Source organism: Danio rerio, chromosome 18 (assembly GCF_049306965.1).
Source record: "Danio rerio strain Tuebingen ecotype United States chromosome 18, GRCz12tu, whole genome shotgun sequence".
NCBI lineage: Eukaryota > Metazoa > Chordata > Actinopteri > Cypriniformes > Danionidae > Danio > Danio rerio.
Genome location: NC_133193.1, coordinates 27,474,909 through 27,497,190, shown reverse-complemented (window position 1 = coordinate 27,497,190; position 22,282 = coordinate 27,474,909). Strand labels below are relative to the sequence as shown.

General features: G+C 34.0%; 1 protein-coding gene across 9 annotated transcripts in view; it reads right to left on the bottom strand.

Moving 5' to 3' along the window:
* Positions 1–19,135, bottom strand: part of znf710a (zinc finger protein 710a) — a 48,647-nt gene extending 29,512 nt beyond the window's left edge. For 8 of the 9 annotated variants that reach the window (XR_012393595.1, XR_012393596.1, XR_012393597.1 and 5 more), the window contains exon 1: positions 19,089–19,135. Coding sequence is in view for 2 of the 9 variants with exons in the window: in XM_068214726.1 (XP_068070827.1) it covers positions 19,089–19,115 (27 nt within the window). In the remaining 7 variants the exon portion in view is untranslated. 9 annotated transcript variants of the gene reach the window in all.
* Positions 19,136–22,282: the final 3,147 nt, after the last annotated feature.

The window sequence follows — 22,282 nt, the reverse complement described above, 5'->3', positions numbered from 1 at the left end:
CACCAGACGAAACATGACAGAAACTTAAATATAGCCATTCAGAAGCACAGAATATCCACTCACTTATAAAATGGTAGGGTTTATAATTTTATTAATACATATTAAACCTCTTTAACGTGATTAAATGTAGGTGCTGAATCACTATTACGTGGTGGTTTGCATTATTTCAGTTTAATTTCAAATGGTTTATTTTCAAGATCTGAGGTGAACTATCTACTGCTGGTTTCAGTAGTATGGCAATAAATGTCATGTAAAATGGCATTCAAACTCACATTGTTAGCATTTAACACTGAATAAAGCACATGAGGTTTACCAAAGTTAATCATTGTCATTCATTCTGTTGTTCACCTGTGAGAAATAGAAGCCATCTTTAACTTTGAGGTGTTAAGTCTTGTGGTTAGGAGGTGTTTGTCATCCTTTTAATACAGAAAAATATTCCTTCTATCATGTGCCATTGCTTTTATTCATTCATTCATTCGTTCATTTTCTTTATGGCTTACAGTAGTCCCTTTATTAATCTGGGCTAGCCACAGCAGAATAAACCGCCAACTTAGAGAATGTGTTTTACACAGCATATTCCTTTCCAGCTGCAACCTGTCAATGGGAAACACTCATACACTCTCATTCAAACACATACACTACGTACAATATTAGCTTATCCAAGTCACCTGTACCGCATGTCTTTGGACGTGTTGGAACAACCGGAGCACCCGGAGGAAACCCACACTAACACGAGGAGAACATGCAAACTCCACACAGAAATTCCAACTGACACAGCCGAGGCTCGAACCAGCAACCTTTTTGCTGTGAGGAGACAGCACTACCACTGCGTCGCCCCTCTGTTGCTTTTATATAGGTCACAATTTAAATCAGACTTAAAGGTGAAGTAGGTGATCTTCCACAACGCAAACAGCTTAGCATAAATCTCTAAATCATAGTTCCTTCCTTGCCGTCTACAGCCAAGCCTCCTCCTGAAATAGGACTAGGAGTAGGAATAGGACTAAGACTAGGCAGAATAGCGGAAAAATCTACATCATTGATGCTGTAAAAGGTCCCTTATGAAACTGAAAATAGTCTTATCAATCTTTCATTGGAAGATTTTAGTGGCTGAACAACACTTCTATGCAGATATAACCCATTATTAACAACAACATCCACCGTTACATCAGCTTTGCGTAAAGCTAAAACAGTTTTAAAACATAACATTCCCTGTCCAAGAGAAATCCTTCAGACATGGTGTCATCCTTTCTCCAGCGTGCAAAGGTAACTCCAATATTGATTCAGGTTTTTAAAAAGTTTTGATTCAGCACGTTTTTACCGATCATGCGCGAGCACGCATGCTCTCTCTCGTGAACACGAGGCGGTCGGCGGAGCTGCGCACAAATGGCTGCGCAGTTGTTCAAATCTGCATTTGCTGATAGACAGATCTGAATTATGAGAGATGTCGGTCCGACTCTATTTAATTGGATGAACATTTTTTTATTCATTTTTTTGACCTGCGCTTGCTTTGATCAAGTAGTCAAAATGTGTGTGTTTGTATATATATATATATATATATATATTCAGTGAAAGCTGTAGGCAGGGGCAGATTTAACAAATAGGACATTTTTAAAGCTCTTTTAAGGTCAAAATTATTAGCCTCTTTAAGCAATTTTTTTTTTCCGATAGTCTACAGAACAAACCATCGTTACACAATAACTTACCTAATGATCCAAACTGCCTAGTTAATGTAATTAACCTATAGTTAAGCTTTTAAATGTCAAACATGAGCAAGTTTAAATGAATCATAATCATTATAGGAGATAAACAACCACACCATTTAGATTGTATAAAAATCATTCAGCACAGTGTAGATTCATGACTGATTGATTCTTATGAGCTACTGTAGTTCTTTAAATTAATAGTTCGACAAACGAACATCTTTTAATTGCAGCATGGTCAGCGCCAGACTCAACAAATGATTTTATGAGTCAGGTCTATTAATAAATCTTTGAAAAAGATTAAAATACTTTTTTCACTCTTTAATGGGTCTTTCTGGAAACAGGATCAATACTAGCAAACTAATTAACTAACTGTAGTTTATATAAGCAATGTTAACAAATTACAATCACTTTGCAGAATTTACACAAAATGTTAATTTTACACACAAAAACGCAATTCAAACTGAATCATCTGGTTCATAAATCATCTGGTTGTTTATTATTAAAATAAATATTATACTGATTTTATTCATCTGTTAATTAAAAATGGAAACCTTTTTAAAAGGAACTAAATATTTAACTGGATGGCTTGTGTTTTAATATTGTACCAAATTATATATAATCTACGGAACTGACTGACAGTGAATCTTCCAATGGATGTAAAATATACATTACAGATGCAATATGCCTCAGTGAACTAAAATCAAACCAAATTTATTATATTTATGTCAACTTTAATAAAAGAGAGTGAAATTTATAATGCTTCAATTCCTTCATATGCCTTGCCTGAGATACCTACAGTGAAAATATTTTATGTAGTAAGACATAACGTGACCTGTCATCCCAGTGCAGTGATAAAGATGTCCATCTCTGGGGGCTACACGCATCCACTGAGGAGAACACACAACTGCAGCTATGTACACACAACTAAATCTTGTTAACAAAGACAACCATAAGACACATAAAAAACTCCTGCAATTAACAAGATTCTCCTAAAGGAGACAGGTTTGCTTGCAAATAAAGGCACCCGAGTGCATCTGATTAGGGCTAAACTGAGTGTTTTATGCATGTCTGTGCACAAAATGCACTATAAAACAGTCCACAGCGTAGTCTGGTTGAGACCGACTGCAGCAGGAGGAAGTGTTGTGCTTGAGATCTGACTGAAACTAACCTCCCTCCCCTGCTCCTTCCCTTTCCCCTTTCCCTTTAAGTACCACAACTATTCAGAAAAGAGAATAAAGAAAACCTGAATAGAGGAAGAGAAGAAATAGAGGTCCCAAAGAGCTAAAGAAAAGTGAGAAAAAAACAATGAAAAGAGAAACAGGAATGAAAAGCAGCCAGAGAGAAAGAAAGAGAAGAAAGAGGGACAGCGAGAGGGAGGGGGAGACAGAGAAAAAGAAGCAGAGCAAAGGCTAGCGCTGAGCGAGAGAAGCGAGAGGAGAAAAAAATCTTTTTTTTTTTCTTTTTTTTGAAGGGAAGGATTTAATGGCATAAAATTAAAAGCACAAGAACGTCTTAACCAGCCTACATACTGATGAAGGCAGGAATGAACCTATTTATCTGCTTTAAATGCACTTAGCTATAAAGTCCATCTCAACTACAGAGCTGTCAGAAGATTTCATCATACTCTTCACAGATAAATCTGTGTTAAGTATCAAGAAAGAGGCTTTTATAACAAAATCAAGCATTATCTGCATTTTAATGTCCACTGCATTAAGAATGCATGTCAAAATCAGTTTAAATTAATTAATTTGTGATTCACATAACTTGTTAAAATTCACATAACTTGTAAAATAATTAGGAATATGTCTATTTGCGTGATGGATATGATGCATCAGATTTTAATGGAATTAATGGATTTATGTTTTTAATGGAAATAAACAAAGACACAAACACACTAGGGCTGCAAAATAATGGATTATTGCAATATTTAGTTTTTCTGCGATAATTATTGCGATAAACAGTTTATATAATTTCACCAGATGACTTGAAAACTGCTATTTGGAATGAATTTATTAGATTAGATAGGTTGGGATAATTCTTTAGGAAAGTTAATTATGCATAAAATGTCAAAAACAAATTACAAGCATAGATTGAATAGTGTTTAATGCTTTTCAGGGCAGTTAAATAGTATTCAAGTACAGAATTTGATTGCAAAAGAACACTGCAAAAGTCCTTGCTGTATAAATAATTCAATATAATCATACGGTATTAAGAGTAAAATTTCTTGTGCCTGAATATTTAGGCCTTAAAAACATGTGCAAATGATAAACTTTCACTCCATTATGTTTAAACTCTGCAATATTGAAACAATTGTTTTCTGAATTATTTCTTCTGGTCAACTATATAATCATAACTCTACATTGCATACCTGCAATGTGACTATTGCGGATGAGCACATTGCAATATCGATGCTGAAACCATATATTGTGCAGCCCTAACACACACAATATAAAACTAAATATTTCCTAGCATATTCAAAACAATAATCATTTGATGACTTATTAAATTCATACACTATAATATTAATATTTTGTAGTGGTCTAAAACTCAATTCCTGGAGGGCCACAGCTCTGCAGATTTTAGCTCCAACCACCATTGATTAGTTGCATCAGCTGTGTTTAATTAAGATTGGAGCAAAACTGTGCAGAGCTGCGGCCTTCTAAGAATACAGTTTGAAACTAATATGATATATATAATAACATGTAATGCACATGTCCCTGATATTACATCTCAGCAAGTTTTCCCGCTTAAGAGTGCTTTTACACCAGCCTCATTTAGCTCGGACAGAACACACCAGAATTTGTTTGCCTTTTTGATGCGGTTTGTTTGGGCAAGTGTGAAAGTTGCAATCATTCTCAGGTGTACACCAAAAGCAAACCAAACAAGCAATCAGTGGTGGAAAGAGTACTGAAAAACCATACTCAAGTCAAAGCACCATTACTTGCCTAAAAATATAGTGCAAGTAAAAGTATCTGTTGTAAATATTACTCAATGAATGAGTAAAAAGTAGCCCTCTCTAAAGTACTCAAGAGTAGTGAGTATAACGCTGTAAAAAGCTGATGATTTACATGCAATTTGTGCATGTGTGTGTAAACTAACATTCTGTAGTGCATCTTGTTATTGCTCAGCAGGCACAGAACATCATTAGACATTAATATTAGGTTAAATCTAGGTTGTTTTGTCACATGACCAAAATTCAATGTCTAGTCAGCGTCTAGGGACAACTTTGTTTTGATGTCCAATAATAATGTCAAATGGTGTTCATATTTGATTGACTTTAGGTTGTGTTGGAAAGTGACCAAAATCCAATGTCTTAAACCAACGTTATATTGTCATACTGACATTTATTCATCAGGTGTGCAACCAAAATCCAATGTCTGATAGACGTCATATTGGTAACTTCCACCCAACGTCAAGCTGTAACATCATTACTTTGATATTTGGTTGGTTTTAGGTTGGACGTTGGCCTGACCTTAAGTTCTAGTGTCAACATGATTTTCATTTCCAAACAAAATGCAGCGTCTTGAGGTATTTTATTATGATGCCATTTACCTTTTATGTGCGATCTGATTGGACAGGAATCACAGGAGTAATTTTTCTAATCCCCATAGACAAGAAAAAATAAAGTAGTGACTGCAGGTTAAGGGGAAGTAGTGGAGTAAAAGTACCAAGTACTGCACTAAAAATTTACTCAAGGAAGAGTAAAAGTACACATTTATAAAACTACTTTGTAAATTACAATTTCTGAGGAAAACTACTCAATTACAGTAATTTGAGTATTTGTAATTAGTTACTTTACACCACTGCAAGCAATCTGAGACTAAACCACCTCTTTTAGCAAACCCTGTAGAAGTTAGTTTGTAGTGAGAACGCAAACCGATCTCGAACCAACACAAATGCAAAGTACTTCACTTTTTTTGGACTAAACTACTATCTTTTAGTACATTAAGTACAAACTTAGTGTGCGAAAATAGAGCACTTTCATTAAATTACTGAAAAGTGTACTAAGTATACTTAAATAAAGTGCATTTTAGTGCACTTTTTTTTTTTTTTTTACCTGGGACAGCACATAATTGGATAAACGTAATTGCGTTACCACACTTCCTCCAGAGTAGTAATTTTGGGTGTTTCATTTTTAATTTGTCGACTTCAACTGCAGCTTGGCACTTTCACTTTCATTCAGGAACATTTCATGCATGCCCCCCATGACAAACGAGATATTGGATGCGAGTATGAACTGCTGGTAGAGTGTTGTTTTATTAGAATTTGATATCACATGCCGTATGGGAAAAAACCTCCGCATTTTGCAATGCAGGTGTCTGTGGTCCTTCATTGACTCAGTAGGTGCATAGCATAGTTTCGAACAGCCATGTGTGTATAGACTATCCGGTCACAAAATGCGGTGAAAAACCTACAAGGCGGTAACAGTTTCACATGTCTGTACTGCACTTCAATAATGTGACTAAAATCAGCATACTCCACATCTTAATTTAATTTCAGTTTAGTTCGATTATGACCTTAATAGGATAAAAAAAAAACAATAATATATATATATATATATATATATATATATATATATATATATATATATATATATATATATATAATAAAATAAAAATAAAAAATAAAAATCTCTGTGTTCACGTGAAAGGGTAGGGGTCTCCCAATTCTCTTAAGCTTGAAGGCGAAGGGATAGCCCTCGAAAGAGATTTTTCAGGACCACACTTGAAACCAAGAGGTAAGAAAATTTTCCAGAATACAACTATTTTATATTTTGGGCGCTTCTGAACATAACCATCACTGGGATATAAGCAGACTGTATAAATTCAAACATAGGCACTTTTTTGCCGAAATTTAAAATTGTTATGAATTGCATGACTGTGTTGGACTCTTCCACAATTTCTAAAGAATTTTCTACTTCATAATTCAAATAATACAAAACCGCAATCATTTTTGTACTATATCTTTAGCAAAGAGAGAAAAAAATAAGGCTGGGGAAAAATCACCTTTCCCCATCTTATCTGATATCCTCGGTTTTACCTCATTTACTCACCCTCATGCTGATTCAAACCCACATGCTTTTGTTTCTTCTATGAAACACAAACACAGATATTTTGAAAAATGTTGCTAAACAAACATTTTAAACAAGTTTTAGACACCACTTCCACTGTATTAACTAAAATAGCTTATTTGTTGTTCCACAGAACAAATAAAGACATACCGGGTTTGGAATGACAATAAATGATGACAGAACTTTCAGTTTTGGGTGAATTATCACTAAAAGGGATGACGGAAAATTCTGTTATCATTTACTCACAATGCATTTGGCAATAAACTCAAACATGTCTGAGTTTCTTTCTTTTGCTGAACTCAAATGAAGATAATCCTTTGTGTTCGACAGAAAAAAACTAGGGGTGTGACGATAACCGCATCACTGCATAACTGCTATACTGAGATCTCAATTGCAGGATGTGGCTCTTACCGTCATCACCTCCCCTTTTTAGTTTAATCTTTATTTTTGCTCGTGAAACTTTCAGAATTGTTTAGAAACAACTAAATAAATAAAATAAATAGAATAATAGGTATGCCCTAAATATTTTCTACTTAAATTACAAATTTAGATTACTAAACGAAAACACTGACATAATTCTTTTATAATAACCAACAAAGGCTATTTTAAGTTTTTTTTCCCATCAAATCAATTACTCCACAGAAAATATGCATTTTAAAACTATACTCTAATTCATATATCACAAACCTCTATCCACATTTTTAATACAAGTCACTATTTTAAATATTATGAGAATCTGATTTTACCTCAGCGCTGCACTTTCATTATCTCCGTCTCGCTTATGGGGAGTTCAAGTGACCAAATGTTTTAAATTAGTTAAACTGTCCTTACTTTAGTGTAGCCTGTGCCAAACAGGCATAGAAATATCAGCACGTCAATATAGGCTTTGCTAAAAAGCCTGGTCAAATGTAGGTCGGTCTTTCTGTTTTACACAAGCTATAACAGATGCGCATGTGGCGGCTGCGGTGATGAGAGACAACAAATCACATATATTTTGACAACACAAAATGTTTTGTTAAATACAATAATATAAATAAAATACAAGTGAAATAGTTTAGTTTCGAATAATGCATTTTTGTTTAACTGTTTGATAAAAAAAATAAAAAATAAATACAGTATACAGTATATATAAATACAGTATATATATATATATAGCCTATATTACGGCTGCAACAACAAATCCATTAAATTGACAAAAATTGATTACCAAAAGTTTCATAATTGATTCGTTGTGTCACACGACGCGGGGATGTTTGAATATTTATAATAAAATATATAATAATAAAAAAATGAAATAAATTAAGAAAACATTAGTTTAGCACAAAGCGGAGTGAATGGAGAGATTATATATAGCCTACAGCAGCCACAACTATGAAATAAAAACCCCTGCAATTGACATAAATGGTGTGTGGGGGTGTCACAGCAGCTAAAATTTGTACAGATGCAGTGCGACCTGTTTAGAGTTTATTGGCGCGGCTCGCGCAAATGATGCTCTCTTTGTAGCAAGTGCAGCCATTGTATTTCCAGTGTTTTGAGCTGCTATGACAAAAGCGGAGCTATTGGCCCTATGTAGCGTCTCCTCCAGCCGTGTGACCTCTTCCAAAAGCTCCGCAAGTCTCCTGCAAATTTATTCCGGCTCCGTGATCCCCAAAAATAAGTTAACATATCTGGAAATCATGGCGACGAGAGTGAATGAGCAAGAGGACAGATCGACAGAGGAACAGTGATGGTCTAAGCATTACATTGCTTTGGTTAAATAAATAGAGCAGTAAAGATATCGCAAGTGTAAATCAACCCCTCTCGCTCAGTGAGAGATCTGCTGTCAATAGTTGGAGACGAGCAAAACATTTAAATGGTTCAGCATGCATTTAAGCCCTTTTTTTACATAAAACAACTGAAAGTTCTGTGTTGTTACAATATTGCAAGTTCACTAAAAGCTGGCTGGAATCATTAGATAAAAATATAAAAAAAACTTAATTTATTTTTTAACATGAATATTTAATAATATAACTTATCGTAATATACTTATTGCAATTTATAGGCCTATTTTCTTTTAGTAAAGAAGCATTAGATATATAGGTGTGCATTTTACCTTCTTATGCATCAAATGTGCATTCCAAACTTGTTCTTAATTGAGACATGTTGAATTCATTTTTCATTATTTGCTTTGTTTCCAAATTGCATTGTAATTTTTCACAACAATTTTTTAGATCTGTGTTTTATTATTTTCTGTGGCTGTTCATTCTGTTGTGGCAACCCCTGATAAATGCGGGACTAAGCCGAAGTAAAATGAATGGATGAATTACTTTCTGTAAAGCTGCTACTGGCAATGATATGTTCACACCTAAAGAGATGTGTTTAAGGTATTATATGTAGCATCCTTGATTTATTCACTTAGGTAACGGAATATCTTTTCTTAAGGTTCATATTTAAAGGGAAAATGTGCTCAATGCACTATAAAGCTTGAAGCATTAGAATCGGTGCTCAGTATCAGCCGATCAGCATGACAAGGAATTGGTATTCAATATAGGCAGCAAAAATCTTGATCGGAGCATCCCTAGCTTTGACCCAACTTGGCTGTCAGAGCAGCAATACTCCCTCTGGCTGTATAAGACTGATCTTGGTAAGTCTGTAAATACACCCTTAAGAAAAAGGAAGAATACTTAAGTTAAGGTCATGTAAAAGTATACTTTATTTAGTAAGCATACTAATATCAAATGTACAAGTAGTGTACTTGAAATGTTATTCCAGAAGCCCATTAAAATACACTGCAGTGACAAAAGCTGCACACTTTGTGGATAAAAAAGATATCCACAAAGTGTGCATGCGGCAGCGCCGGATCGCTCAGCCGCCGCATCTGGCTTGATTGACTCAGGCTGGAATCGGGTAGTGAGTCCAGGCATCCGGAGTAGGTCCAGCAGAGGTAGTCAGTCTGAGCTCTAAGGGATAAGTCCGGCAGGCGAGAAACTAGCCGGAACTGTGTTTTGCTATCTGGGTGGTTAGGCGTGTATCAGCAAACTAATAAAGCCCGAAAAAAGCCCTGAACTTAGCGAATAAACAGTGTTCCACCAGGATCATGTATGTCAGAAACTATAGTTTACTGCTGAACTCATTTTGGCATGGTAAAATAACACAGAAATCGAATAATAACATTTCAGTCTCCTGCCGAAGTTCAGACGCGCTGCTTTGAGAAACTGTCAATCACAGCTGTCAATCATGATGACACGTCCAGCATTAAATTACTGCTAAAAACAAACTGTTTACAAAAATGAAGATCTGCACCTATTTCAGCACAATAACCAGTGCCTTAATCGACCAGAACCATCTTTCGGGACATTTTATTGCAAGTGTAATAATTTTTTTTATTTGGGCTTAAGTCTCCTTCATTAATACGGAGGAGGCGGGCTTTATGACTTGTACTGCAGCCAGCCCCCAGGGGGCGATCTAACGGCCGAGACCTTCACTCAAACGCAGGCTTGCGGCACACTTGGTCTGAACAGCCATGCCATGCCACCAATCCCCCCTAGTTTGTAGTGAGAATGCAAACCAATCTCAAACCAATACAAATACAAAAAGTACTTTGCCTATATATGTTTAACCGACATACCACTTTATTCTTTGCTTCATCACCGCGGTAACAAAAAATCTGTTACCGTCAGAGGACTAGTAAAAATAAACTTAAAGATTTGAAACCCCTTGAGAGAGTAAATATTGAATACATTTTTTTTTTTTAAATTGTGCTAACCAATTATTCACTAATAAAATAGAAATCGTATCAGCTATTGAACTCCATAGTAATTGCTTTTCCAACTATAGAAGTCAACAGTTACAGCTGTCATTTTTTCTAAATAATTTCCTTTGTGTTTAACAGAAACAATAAACCAAGAAAGATGTGAAACCACTTGAGGGAGAGTAAATAGTGAATATGTTTCAATTTTTGAGTGAACAATCCCTTAATTATTACTTAATAATACTTATTCACAGAAACAAAAAAACAATAATACAGAATGTCTTCTCCAATATACACACTTCCATCACTGTGTAGTAAGGCAGCATATTTGTCCAAGATTGTCAGCCATACAGTTCCTCTCATCCTGCCAGCAGACATGATGTCACGATAAACAATTTGATACCGGGTATCAAAGATGCAATCTGTAATTGAAAACAATGACCTTCCATCTGCTCTCCAGCTATACTGCATACGACTACCAACAATAATAGATGCTGGGAGATGGAGAACGAAGGAGCATGGTACAGCGTGCAGTGCACTACCTGTTTAAGACAAGTGTGGAACGGCTGTTATCCCCCATACAATCTCACATAACATAACCTAATAAATTATGGACTACACAAGATCTCATTGTGTTTTGTGTGCACTGCAGCGAAGGCGATTCAGAGATGTGGAGACGCGCTTTAAGGAACCACCCTGAACAGTCTAGCAATTCCCTTTCAACCACCTAAGACACCCTCGCAACCGCATAGCAACATGCTAAAACCACTGAGAACACGATAGATATTGCATGACAATACCGGCAACCTTTCACAACACCGTACTTAGCCTTGTGGTGGTGAGATTCGCATGTTGAAACAAAGCTTATATTTCTATTCAGAAAACCTAAAAGTCAAATCCCATATCAAATCTCCCAACATAATTCTGCGACCCATCAATCATAGTATTTACAAGTTTCTTTATTTGTTAACACAACCTTGTCGACCCAAGGGAAGTTTAACTACTTTAATTTTTAATATTTTTATTTTTTTTTTTAGAATCATTCATATGAAAATGAACAATTGCAGAATGTAAGGTCTGAATCGGCCGGGTGTGAATAGATCGGAATTTGTAACACAATAATTCCACAAGTCTGAAACTTTGATTTGCAATAATTGAAGCCAAGCAGCCTGTTCTCAGTGTTAATACATAGCTTTTGAGTACATTTATACAGTGCTCAGCATATACAGTTGAAGTAAGAATTATTAGCCCCCCCCCCCCCTTAAATTTTTTTTTCTTCTTTTTTTAATATTTCCCAAATTACGTTTAACAAGGAAAGAACATTTTCACAGTATGTCTGATAATGTTTTTTTCTGCTGGAGAAAGTGTTATTGTTTTATTTCGGCTAGAATAAAAGCAGTTTTTAATTTTTTAAACACCATTTTAAGGTCAAAATTATTAGCCCCTTTAAGTTATTTTTTTTTTTTCGATAGTCTACAGAACAAACCATCATTATACAATAACTTGCCCAATTACCCTAACCTGCCTAGTTAAGCTAATTAACCTAGTTAAGCCTTTAAATGTCACTTAAAACTGTATAGAAGTGTCTTGAAAAATATCTAGTCAAATATTATTTACTGTTATCATGGCAAAGATTAAATGAATCAGTTATTAGAAATGAGTTATTAAAACTGAATAAATGTGTTGAAGAAATCTTCTCTCCGTTAAACAGAAATTGGGGGAAAAAATAAACAGGGGACCTATTAATTCAGGGGGCTAATAATTTTGAAGTACAACCCTCCAAATCTATCTTTTAAATTTATATGGTCACACTTTACAATAAGGTTCATTAGTTAATGTTAATTAATGCATTTACTAACATGAACAAACAATGAACAATACATTTACTACTGTATTTGTTCATGATAGTTAACGTTAGTTAATGTAAATACAGTTGTTCATTGTTAGTTCATGTTAACTCATGATGCATTAACTAATGTTAACAAGCATGGACTTGGATGTTAATAATGCATTAGTAAATATTCAATTATGATTAATAAATGCTGTACATGTGTTGTTCATGATTAGTTCTTGTTAGAAAATGCATTAACTAATGAACTTTATTGTAAAGTGTTACCATTTATATTTTTAATAGGAAGCTATACTATATTATATTTGTGCATATACATCAGATTAGTCAGTACTGAAACCAAATCTGAAGCTTATATAACAAAATAACTTACGATAATGGTCTAAAAACTAGTACACCCAAATTTATGTTATAGAAATATATTAAATATAAATAAAAAAAGAGGACAAATCAAGAGAACCAAGAAAATAGAAAGATTTTGTTGAAATTTTTGTAGGTTGTAATTTATTTCATCAATATTTTGCTTAAATTTAATTGTATTGTCTTTTGAATTTTAAATATATTGATTAAAATACTAATTAAGTAACCAAACATAAATCGTTTTGTTTAAATGCACCAAAATACACTATGTTCACTGAGAAATGGATACAAATAGTTATTTTTAAAATGGGGTGCACTCAATTATGCTGAGCACTGTAGCTATATATATATATATATATATATATATATATATATATATATATATATATATATATAAATAAATATAAATAATAACTGATTTATTTTATCTTTGCCATGATGACAGTAACTAATATTTTACTTTATATTTTTCAAGACACTTCTATTGACCTTATTCTAAAATGCGGAAGTGTGCCTGTTTTCGCGATTGTCTTAGAACTTCCGATTCAGTCGCCTATAGGAGAAATGACTAGGAATAATAAACGGCAGAAAATGGCCAAACTACTTGCTCAACAAACAAATGTTTGCATGACTACACAGACCAAGTAGCATATTATAATAAGAAAATATTAAATTGCAACATCAAGCAGCGTAACGAGCAGTTGTTAACGTCAAAAAATGAATGGAAGTGAATGTGACCGGAAGTCGCGAGACAAAAAGATTCAAATGGCAGCGCCCACTCGACAGCTGAGAATAAGGTGAATACAGCTTAAAGTGACAGCTTAACTAGGTTAATAAAGTGAACTAGTCAGGTTAGGGTTATTTTCAAGTTATTCTATAACGATGGTTTGTTCTGTAGACTATCGAAAAAAAATTTGGCTTAAAGGGGCTAATAATATTGCCCCAAAAATGGTTTTTAAAAAAAATTAAAAACTGCTTTTATTGTAGCCGAAAAAAAAAAAATAAATAAATAAAATAAATAAAATAAAAAGGGTACTAATAATTATGACTTCAACTGCATATATATATTAATCGAAATTCACAACTAATTGAAAATCCGATTCTGATTTTGGCTTCTACGATTATGAAAAACCATTAATCGAGATAAATGATTGTTCCATTATTTACAGCCCCCTTTCCAGTTGTAAACATCCGTGGCTCTTAAAAGCGTGAACTAAACCGCAGGCTCCTGTGTGTGTGTGTGTGTGTGTGTGTGTGTGTGTGTGTGTGTGTGTGTGTGTGTGTGTGTGTGGCGCGCACACAGTCAGAAGCATGCGGTCACCTTGTGGTCTCATTCGAACACTGTGACGAGCAGAGCATCTTAAGTCATCTTAATGCGAGCGGTTTAATGGTCAAATAGGTGTCAAAATGCTGTGTTTACTGATTATTAATATTAACCCTAATTTGAGTAATAAACAAATAAGTTGAGGATCAAAAGAAACGTGAAAGCGAAACCATTAAAGTGACAGAGCGCAATTCCTGCTGCCGTCTGTTTTTATCATTATTATTCAAATAACAAAAGGAGAAAATCCCTCACATTGCTCTTGACTGAGGGACTTTTGTAGCTAAAGTGTTTTTCTTAAAGTTAAGATGCTTAAATCACAGTTTGTTTCATATTTTTTATTCTGTTGTATTTATTTCTCTTTATAAAAATAACTGTATATGTACAGTTCAGAAGTCAGAATTATTAGCTCTCCTGAATATTAGCAACCCTTTTCCCCCAAATTCTGTTTAATGGAAAAAAATTTTTTTTTTCAACACAATTCTAAACATTATAGTTTTAATAACTCGTGTCTAATAACTAATTTCTTTTATCTTTGGTATGATGACAGCACATAATATTTGACCAGATATTTTTCAAAATACAAGCATTCAAATTCAACGGCTTAATTAGGGTAATTAGGCAAGTCATTGTATAACAGTAGATTCTTCTGCAGACAATAAAAAATATATATTGCCTAAAGGGGCTAATGATATTGACCTGAAAATAGGTTTCAAAATATTTAAACCTGCTTTTATTCTAGACGAAATAAAACGAATAAGACTTTCTCCAGAAGAAAAAAATATTATAGGAAATACTGTTAAAATTCCTTGCTCTGTTAAACATAATTTGGGAAATATTTATTTTAAAAATTATTCTCAGGAGCGCTAATAATTTTGACTTCAACATTAATCGTTTTGAATAATTGTGATCACAATTATGACCTAAATAATCGTGATTATGATTTTTCCCAAAATCGAGCAGCCCTAGTGTGTGTATATATATATATATACAGTTGAAGTCAGAATTATTAGCACCCTTTTGATTTTTATTTTCTTTTTTAAATATTTCCCAAATGATTTTTAACAGAGCAATGAAATGTTCACAGTATGTCTGATAATATTTTTTGTTCTGGAGAAAGTCTTATTTGTTTTATTTTGGCTAGAATAAAAGCTGTTATTAATTTTTTTAAAACCATTTTTGGGACAAAATTATTAGCCCCTTTAAGCAATGTTTTTTCCTGATAGTCTACAGAACAAACCATCGTTATACAATAACTTGACTAATTACCCTAACCTGCCTAGTTACCCTTATTAACCTAGTTAAGCATTTTAATGTCACTTTAAGCTGTATAGAAGTGTCTTGAAAAATATCTAGTAAAATATTATTTACTGTCATCATGATAAAGAAAAAATAAATCAGTTATTAGAAATAGGTTTTTAAAACTATTATGCTTAGAAATGTGCTGAAACAATCTTCCCAGAACAGAACAGAAATTGGGGGGGGGAAAATAAACAGGGGAGCTAATAATTCAGGGGGGATAATAATTCTGACTTCAACTGTATATATATATATATATATATATATATATATATAAAATGATGTGTACTTCATTGCGTACTACATAGTGTACAAATGGTTTGGTTGAAGAGAAACATGGAGAACAATACTGGATTTTGTTTCCAGTGCATGCTCCTTTCTCTGTGTACAAATGTACATTATGCAACAAGGAAGCTTTGGGAAGAAATTAATAATTTTCTACCATTCACAAGTGAAACGGTTCTCCTCTCCACAAAAGGTTATAGGTCAACCAAACTACAGACTTGCTTTCCACTCAGTGATCTCTACATATAAATGATTGATAGATTGTATTATATATATTATAGATCAGTGTTTCTAAAATCCCCTTCTCAATGTCAACTTGGCAACGCTCATGTATCATCTAAAATTTTCAGTAAATACAACTTTGGTTGGTTGTGCTCAGAACTTATAATTATGGTATTTCAGACTGATGTCTAGCAGCAACTCAGCAGTTAAAATCAATGGCATAACATGTTTTTGTTTATACAAAAAAAAAAAAAAAGACAGCATGCAATGAATAATTAAAGCAAAACTGGAAACAACAGCAATCACTGGCAAGAGCTCAAACTTTATAAATATGAGCAGAGATGTATTGTGATGATTAACAGTGTGGGTGCACATACAAAGTGATCTTCATACGTGACACTGTTGGATATATACCATTGCAAAGCAGGGCAAACAGAAAGCGATAACATATTCATCCATATAGTATCACAAACAGTGCAAATGTGAAAAGTACAATATGTGCTAAAAATTCACAGAACTCATGAAACAGTAGACAAGTACTCAACTGGGATGACCTATGCGATGTGTGCATTTAGTGGACATTTTACAAATCCAGGAGAAGTAAATAGCACAATGATGCTTGTAAGGCAAACGCAGTCTAAAAAAATCAAATTACACTCTAAGCACATTCATACTTTAGGGCTGTGCGATTTGGGGAAATAATTGCAATATTTTTGACGAATATTGTAATTTCGATTTGATTGGCGATTTAATTTTGTAGTCAAGCTTCAGCTCAATAATCTGTATTGTAGCTTCTCACTCCTAAATAAGTGTTGGTTTAAAACAAACTAAACAGAAAAGATATTAACTTTAACGTTCATTCAAAATCAAATCTGTTTTTAAATATTCAGAAATTAAACAAAGATTTTTCTCAAGAGCAAGCAGTACATCCAAATAAAATTAACTCACCGTTCTGTGAACAAGTTCAACTCAAATTATAGGGAGATAATGTAGCTTTATATATATATATATATATATATATATATATATATATATATATATATATATATATATATATATATATATATATATATATATAAAACGAAATAATAATAATAATAATAATTCTAAAAATACAGAACACTAAGCAAACTAAAATGACTGATAAGAGGCAGATTGGAATATTGTGATTGGGCAGAATGAAAGTGTGCTCACACAATTGGCTAGTAAGACTGTCACACACAGATGGCAGTCACGCATTTGCTTGGGGAAATTAAATCATACAAATATATTCCATAGCGCAGCCTCTTGCGATAAGCTTGCGATTAATCGCACAGCCCTAATTTGTAGCATAAGAGATGGGTCAAAGTGGAGACTTCTCATTTTCATCAAAGTAAATTGACAAAAGTATACATTAAAAAAAAAACAAATGAACATAAGAAAACTTTATAAATTTTCATAAAATGTCACAATGTATGTGAAATAATATTTAAATGTCATTGTGTGTAACAGAAACTACTTATTATGATTTGTATTTATTATAATAAAGGCGCAAGCACATAAAAGAATAGGTGATCAAGTTGACACATGGGTAAAAAAAAAAAAAAAAAAACTACTCTCTATGTGGACAAACCCAATGTTTGGTTAGTTTATGTTAAATATAATTAAGTTAGCTTTGTCCATATTTGACCCAGCATTTCAACCCAAGCTTTCCTAGTGGTTTAAATCAGTGGTTCCCAAAGCGGGGGTCGCGAGACAATGAGCTGGGGTTGCTTGGCGATTTTCAAAAATCTAATTCATTTTTTAAAAAAGTATTATAATGACTATATTTTATTCATAACCTACAGAAGCACAAAATAGTAGTTAATAGTAACATTCTTAACATTTAAAAAAAAATTACATGACTTTTTTTAATGCGCATACTGGAATTTGAGCTAAAAGTGTTTCCATCGCAGTTTATGTGCATCTTTTCTTGTCAATTAAAAAGTTTATCCTACTCAGTTTTGCACATATGTTTTTTTTTATGCACATTTTTAAAATGTATGCACATCATGGCGTTTTCATCAACTGTTTTTATGCGCATATCGAAAATGTGCATAAAAATAACTGGATGGAAACATAGCTATTGACAGTTTGACAAGATCCAATTAATGACCAATGCAATCAATTTCACCTCTGATAAAATTTTGCCAAAATCAGAAGTTTTGAGCCACGCATCCAGCACTAGGGCTTCTTCTATGATTACTGGTAAACCCAAGAAACCATAGAAGTACAGCTTGACACATTTAGCATGACAACATCGAACCAAGACTTTCCATCGTCACCACCATTTTCATTTATTTTTCATTTTTCTTTTCAAGAAAGCCATTATCAAAATCAATGCTAGAGATTGTTTTTATTTGCCAGCCCCCATTTCATTTCTGTGAGTGAATGTAGTGCACCGTCACCAAACGTGTCACAGATTGATGATGTACTGTAAACCTCTGGAGGAGTCTTGACTTTCTTGCTTATACCGTAACTGAAAACATGTTTGTTAAGCCTTTAAAGCATTATTTAACAACTATAGATATTTAAAAGGACAGGGACAGAGATGCTCACCTAATGACATACCGCAATATCTGCAATTGAGGTAAAGTTGGGTTTTATTTGCACATTCGTTTAGTGACAACTTGTGACGTGCTCTCTTTATTGTTCACCATGGTACTTTGAATAGTCTATTATCACATGGAAGTATGACTTCAAAACAACACTTTTATTGATTGTAAATGTTCCACGTTGATAGTCATTGGCTAATAATATGATTTCACTATTTAGAATTAGCAATAAATACTTATCTGAAATTTTATTTTCAAGAAGAAAATCCAAATGTGTGAATAATCCAACTTTACCTCAATGTATCTGCAATTAATCCTTAAAGATTGTGGTCTTGGTTTTTGTACTACTCTTCTATCCAGACAACAACAAAAAAGTTTTAACATTTTTGACATTGAAATGAATGTGCATACAAGTAATTCAAACGATTTCATCTCAACTAAACTTGGCCTAATTTCAGTCAAGCTGTTGGCCTTAGTGAGTAATTTGGACATATATTAAACTTGTAGACAAAAAAAAAGGTAAGTTGTCAAACAACTGTGAGCACATATAATCTCAACATTATTGACATGCTGATTTTCTCTAAATATCAATGTTTGCATTATTACCTTTAAATGAACACTATAACTAATGAGAAAACAACAATCAACGTGAAATAAATCAGCAAAATTATTTACCATCTGCAGCAGGTAGCTTTCCGCCATCTTGGCTCGGGCACGCCTCTGAAAACCTCAGGTAGGCTATCACAAATTAACGGAGTTAACCCGGCGTCGTTTGATAATTCGATAGCACAGCTTTCCACCTGTAGCAAAGGCAAAGGCATATCCACAGACAGGAAAGTGACATTCAAGTAAGAATATTGATGTTCAAGTTTGTCTTTACATGTTCTGTAATATACTACAAATATTTGAGATGAGTTTCAAATTTAGTAAAACAATTGGGAATTGACGTTTTATGTGAGCCACTGCCCTCTATACGACAGATACTGCACTGCAAGGTGAGCAGTGCAAAATGAGTTACAAATTATTTCATTGTTTTGAAAGGATTAGCTTTGATATTATTTATTTATAATAAATTAAATCAATTCTGTCGCGTTTAAAACTCTGGTTATTGTGTATTAGTACAAATGGCTAAATTATAGTCATGTTACTTAAAAGCAATGCAAGGACACTTGTATCCACAAGATGGTGTTTTGGTCTACTCAGGAGCTCAAATAGTAATAACTTGGCTTATTTATTTATTTATTTATTTATTTATTTATTTATTTATTTATTTATTTATTTAATTCATTCATTCATTCATTCATTCATTCAAATGAAGTGTCAGACAAACTTTAAAATATGAAATATTCTCAAAGTTTCAATAAAGCTTGACAGAATAATCATTATCCTGTGTTACATGCTTATGATATTCTGAGTTTAATAACTTATACTGTGTATAAAAATGATTATTATGTTTCATATATGAACAGTATATGGCTTTCTGTTTTTCTGTTTCACGGCTTATCTCACGCCAAGATTATTACACTTCACTTGCCACTAGATGGCTGTAGAACACTCCGTCTGTCTTTCATTTAACCTCTGCATCAAAGTTTGCAAGAGCTTTTTTTCATGTTTCTCTCTTGTATCTGGATGGGAAGAAACATGCAGATAATTACAGCTATCAATAATGTTGTTCCAGATCAAATGTATTGCCAGACCCTTCACAGTTTCTCACTTTCAGTGATTTGATGAGATCACGTCTTAAGAAACGCTCAGAGATGATCAGACTTGTATTATCATGATGCTTTTTTGTCTTGCTGATGGCGGTTTAGATCATTTCCTATCCTGACTTTCCCATGAGTGCAGTGAGACAGTCCAGGCCTCTGATACTCTGTTAAAAGGAAATGACAGCCTAAAGGTTTTGTAATGGCTGTGTGTCCGGCCTGTTGATGGATCAGCTGCGTGCTTTGAGTCAGTTCTGTCGTCATTTGCTGTAACTCCTTCTTTTGGGATCATATAGTTGTTTCTCCAGCAGGAATTTCTGGAATTCTGTACTCGTGCAGTTTATGTAACAGAGCCGCTCCCCACCGAACACACAAACAGGGTGCTGGTGGAAGTTCAGAGGGTGAGTAATAAAGTTCAGCTGATGTCTTACATGTGTGGAACAGCACATAAAAGAGCTTCCAGATGGAGATCAGCGTCATCAGCTGTCCAAATGTTTGTGGCGCAGTTCAGTTTTTTTCCCATAGTTGCGTTATTACAACTCATAATTTACAGTCACCCGGAAATCAAGATTCCCAGTTTGTAATTGAATTTCTTGTGCAACTCTTTAATCAAAATAACATCCTGTCCCTCTTGCATTTTCTTGCTCAAAGGCAGAACAACCTGTCAATCACATGAGTTCACAGCAGTATCAAACAGTATTGATCCAACAATCCAATTAATTCCCTACTGACAAAATAAAGTCCCTCCCTACATTTTATTGCTTGTTTGAGAAGCTGAGTTACTTGAATAAACATTACAAAATGGAAGAAAATACTTTTCGCAATGTGCATTTGTGACCCTGAACTACAAATCTAAGACAAAAAGTCTTATTTTGGATGGGGAACTTATACATTTTTCTTTTATGCCACAAAACATTAGAATATGACATAAAATCATGAACATTATGTAATATTTACAGAGAATGGTCGAAAAAAAAAGAGACAATATTCAGTAGGCGGCTGTTCTGTGGGCGCAGATGCCTTGTTGATGCCAGAGGTCAGGGGAGAATGGCCAGAGCGGTTCCAGGTGATAGAAAGGCAACAGTAACTCAAATAACCACTCGTTACAACTGAGTTATGCTGGATAGTAGGGATGTAATGGTATCAGAATTTCACGGTACGATAATACCTCGGTATGAATACTGTCTTTCTGGCACGGTACTGTCTTTATTGAATAATTTACAGGAAAAACAAAACTAATGAAAAGACTCGAAAAAAGTGCCAAAAGTGTTTATTTACCTTAGCACTGAACATATAAATGACATACAAATTAACCATCTATCTGTAAGTTTTAAAACAGGAGCTTCAATTTTTCAATTTTAATAACAAAAAACTATTAAACCATAAAAAAAAAATTAAGTTTCAATTTAGTATTGTTGAAAACTCATCACATTCAACATTTAATCACTCACTCACTTAGATAGAGATGGGTTTTTTAAGGAAAATGATCATATAACTATAATCTGTAAAAGCTGGGATCTCTCGGCATGTCCCCTGAAACAGAAAAAAAAAACCTTTCATTTGGGACTGAGGTTTCTGTGACGTTGTGCATTGCACTGCTGTTTTTTCTTTGTCTGTCACCTTTTTTCCTTTTTCGTATCTTTTTAGAAAGAAACCGAAATGCTTCCACACATCCGATTTAAAACCCGCTTTAGGTTCGATCATTTCCAGCTCTTTTTCTTCCCCGCTACTAGCAACACACTCCATTTCCGCATTACTGGATCTGTAGTGACAACAGACCGCAAAGGATGATGGCCAAGCCTAGGCTGAGGCCAATTGTAGTTCCCGCTACCTCCCGTTCGCTTCATTCCGCTAAGCAAACTTTTCTCAGAAATATAGTTTTATTGAGTCATGTGCCTACGGTAATATTGAAAAAAATTACTATTGCGGTATGACTGTATTTACAATATTGTTACATCCCTACAGAATAGCATCTCTGAATGCATAACACATCTAACCTTGAGGCAGATGGGCTACAGCAGCAGAAAATCACACCGGGTGTCACTCCTGTCAGCTAAGAACAGGAAACTGAGGCTACAATTCACACAGGCACACCAAAACTGGACAGTAGAAGATTTGAAAAACGTTGCCTGGTCTAATAAGTCTCAATTTCTGCTGCAACATTCT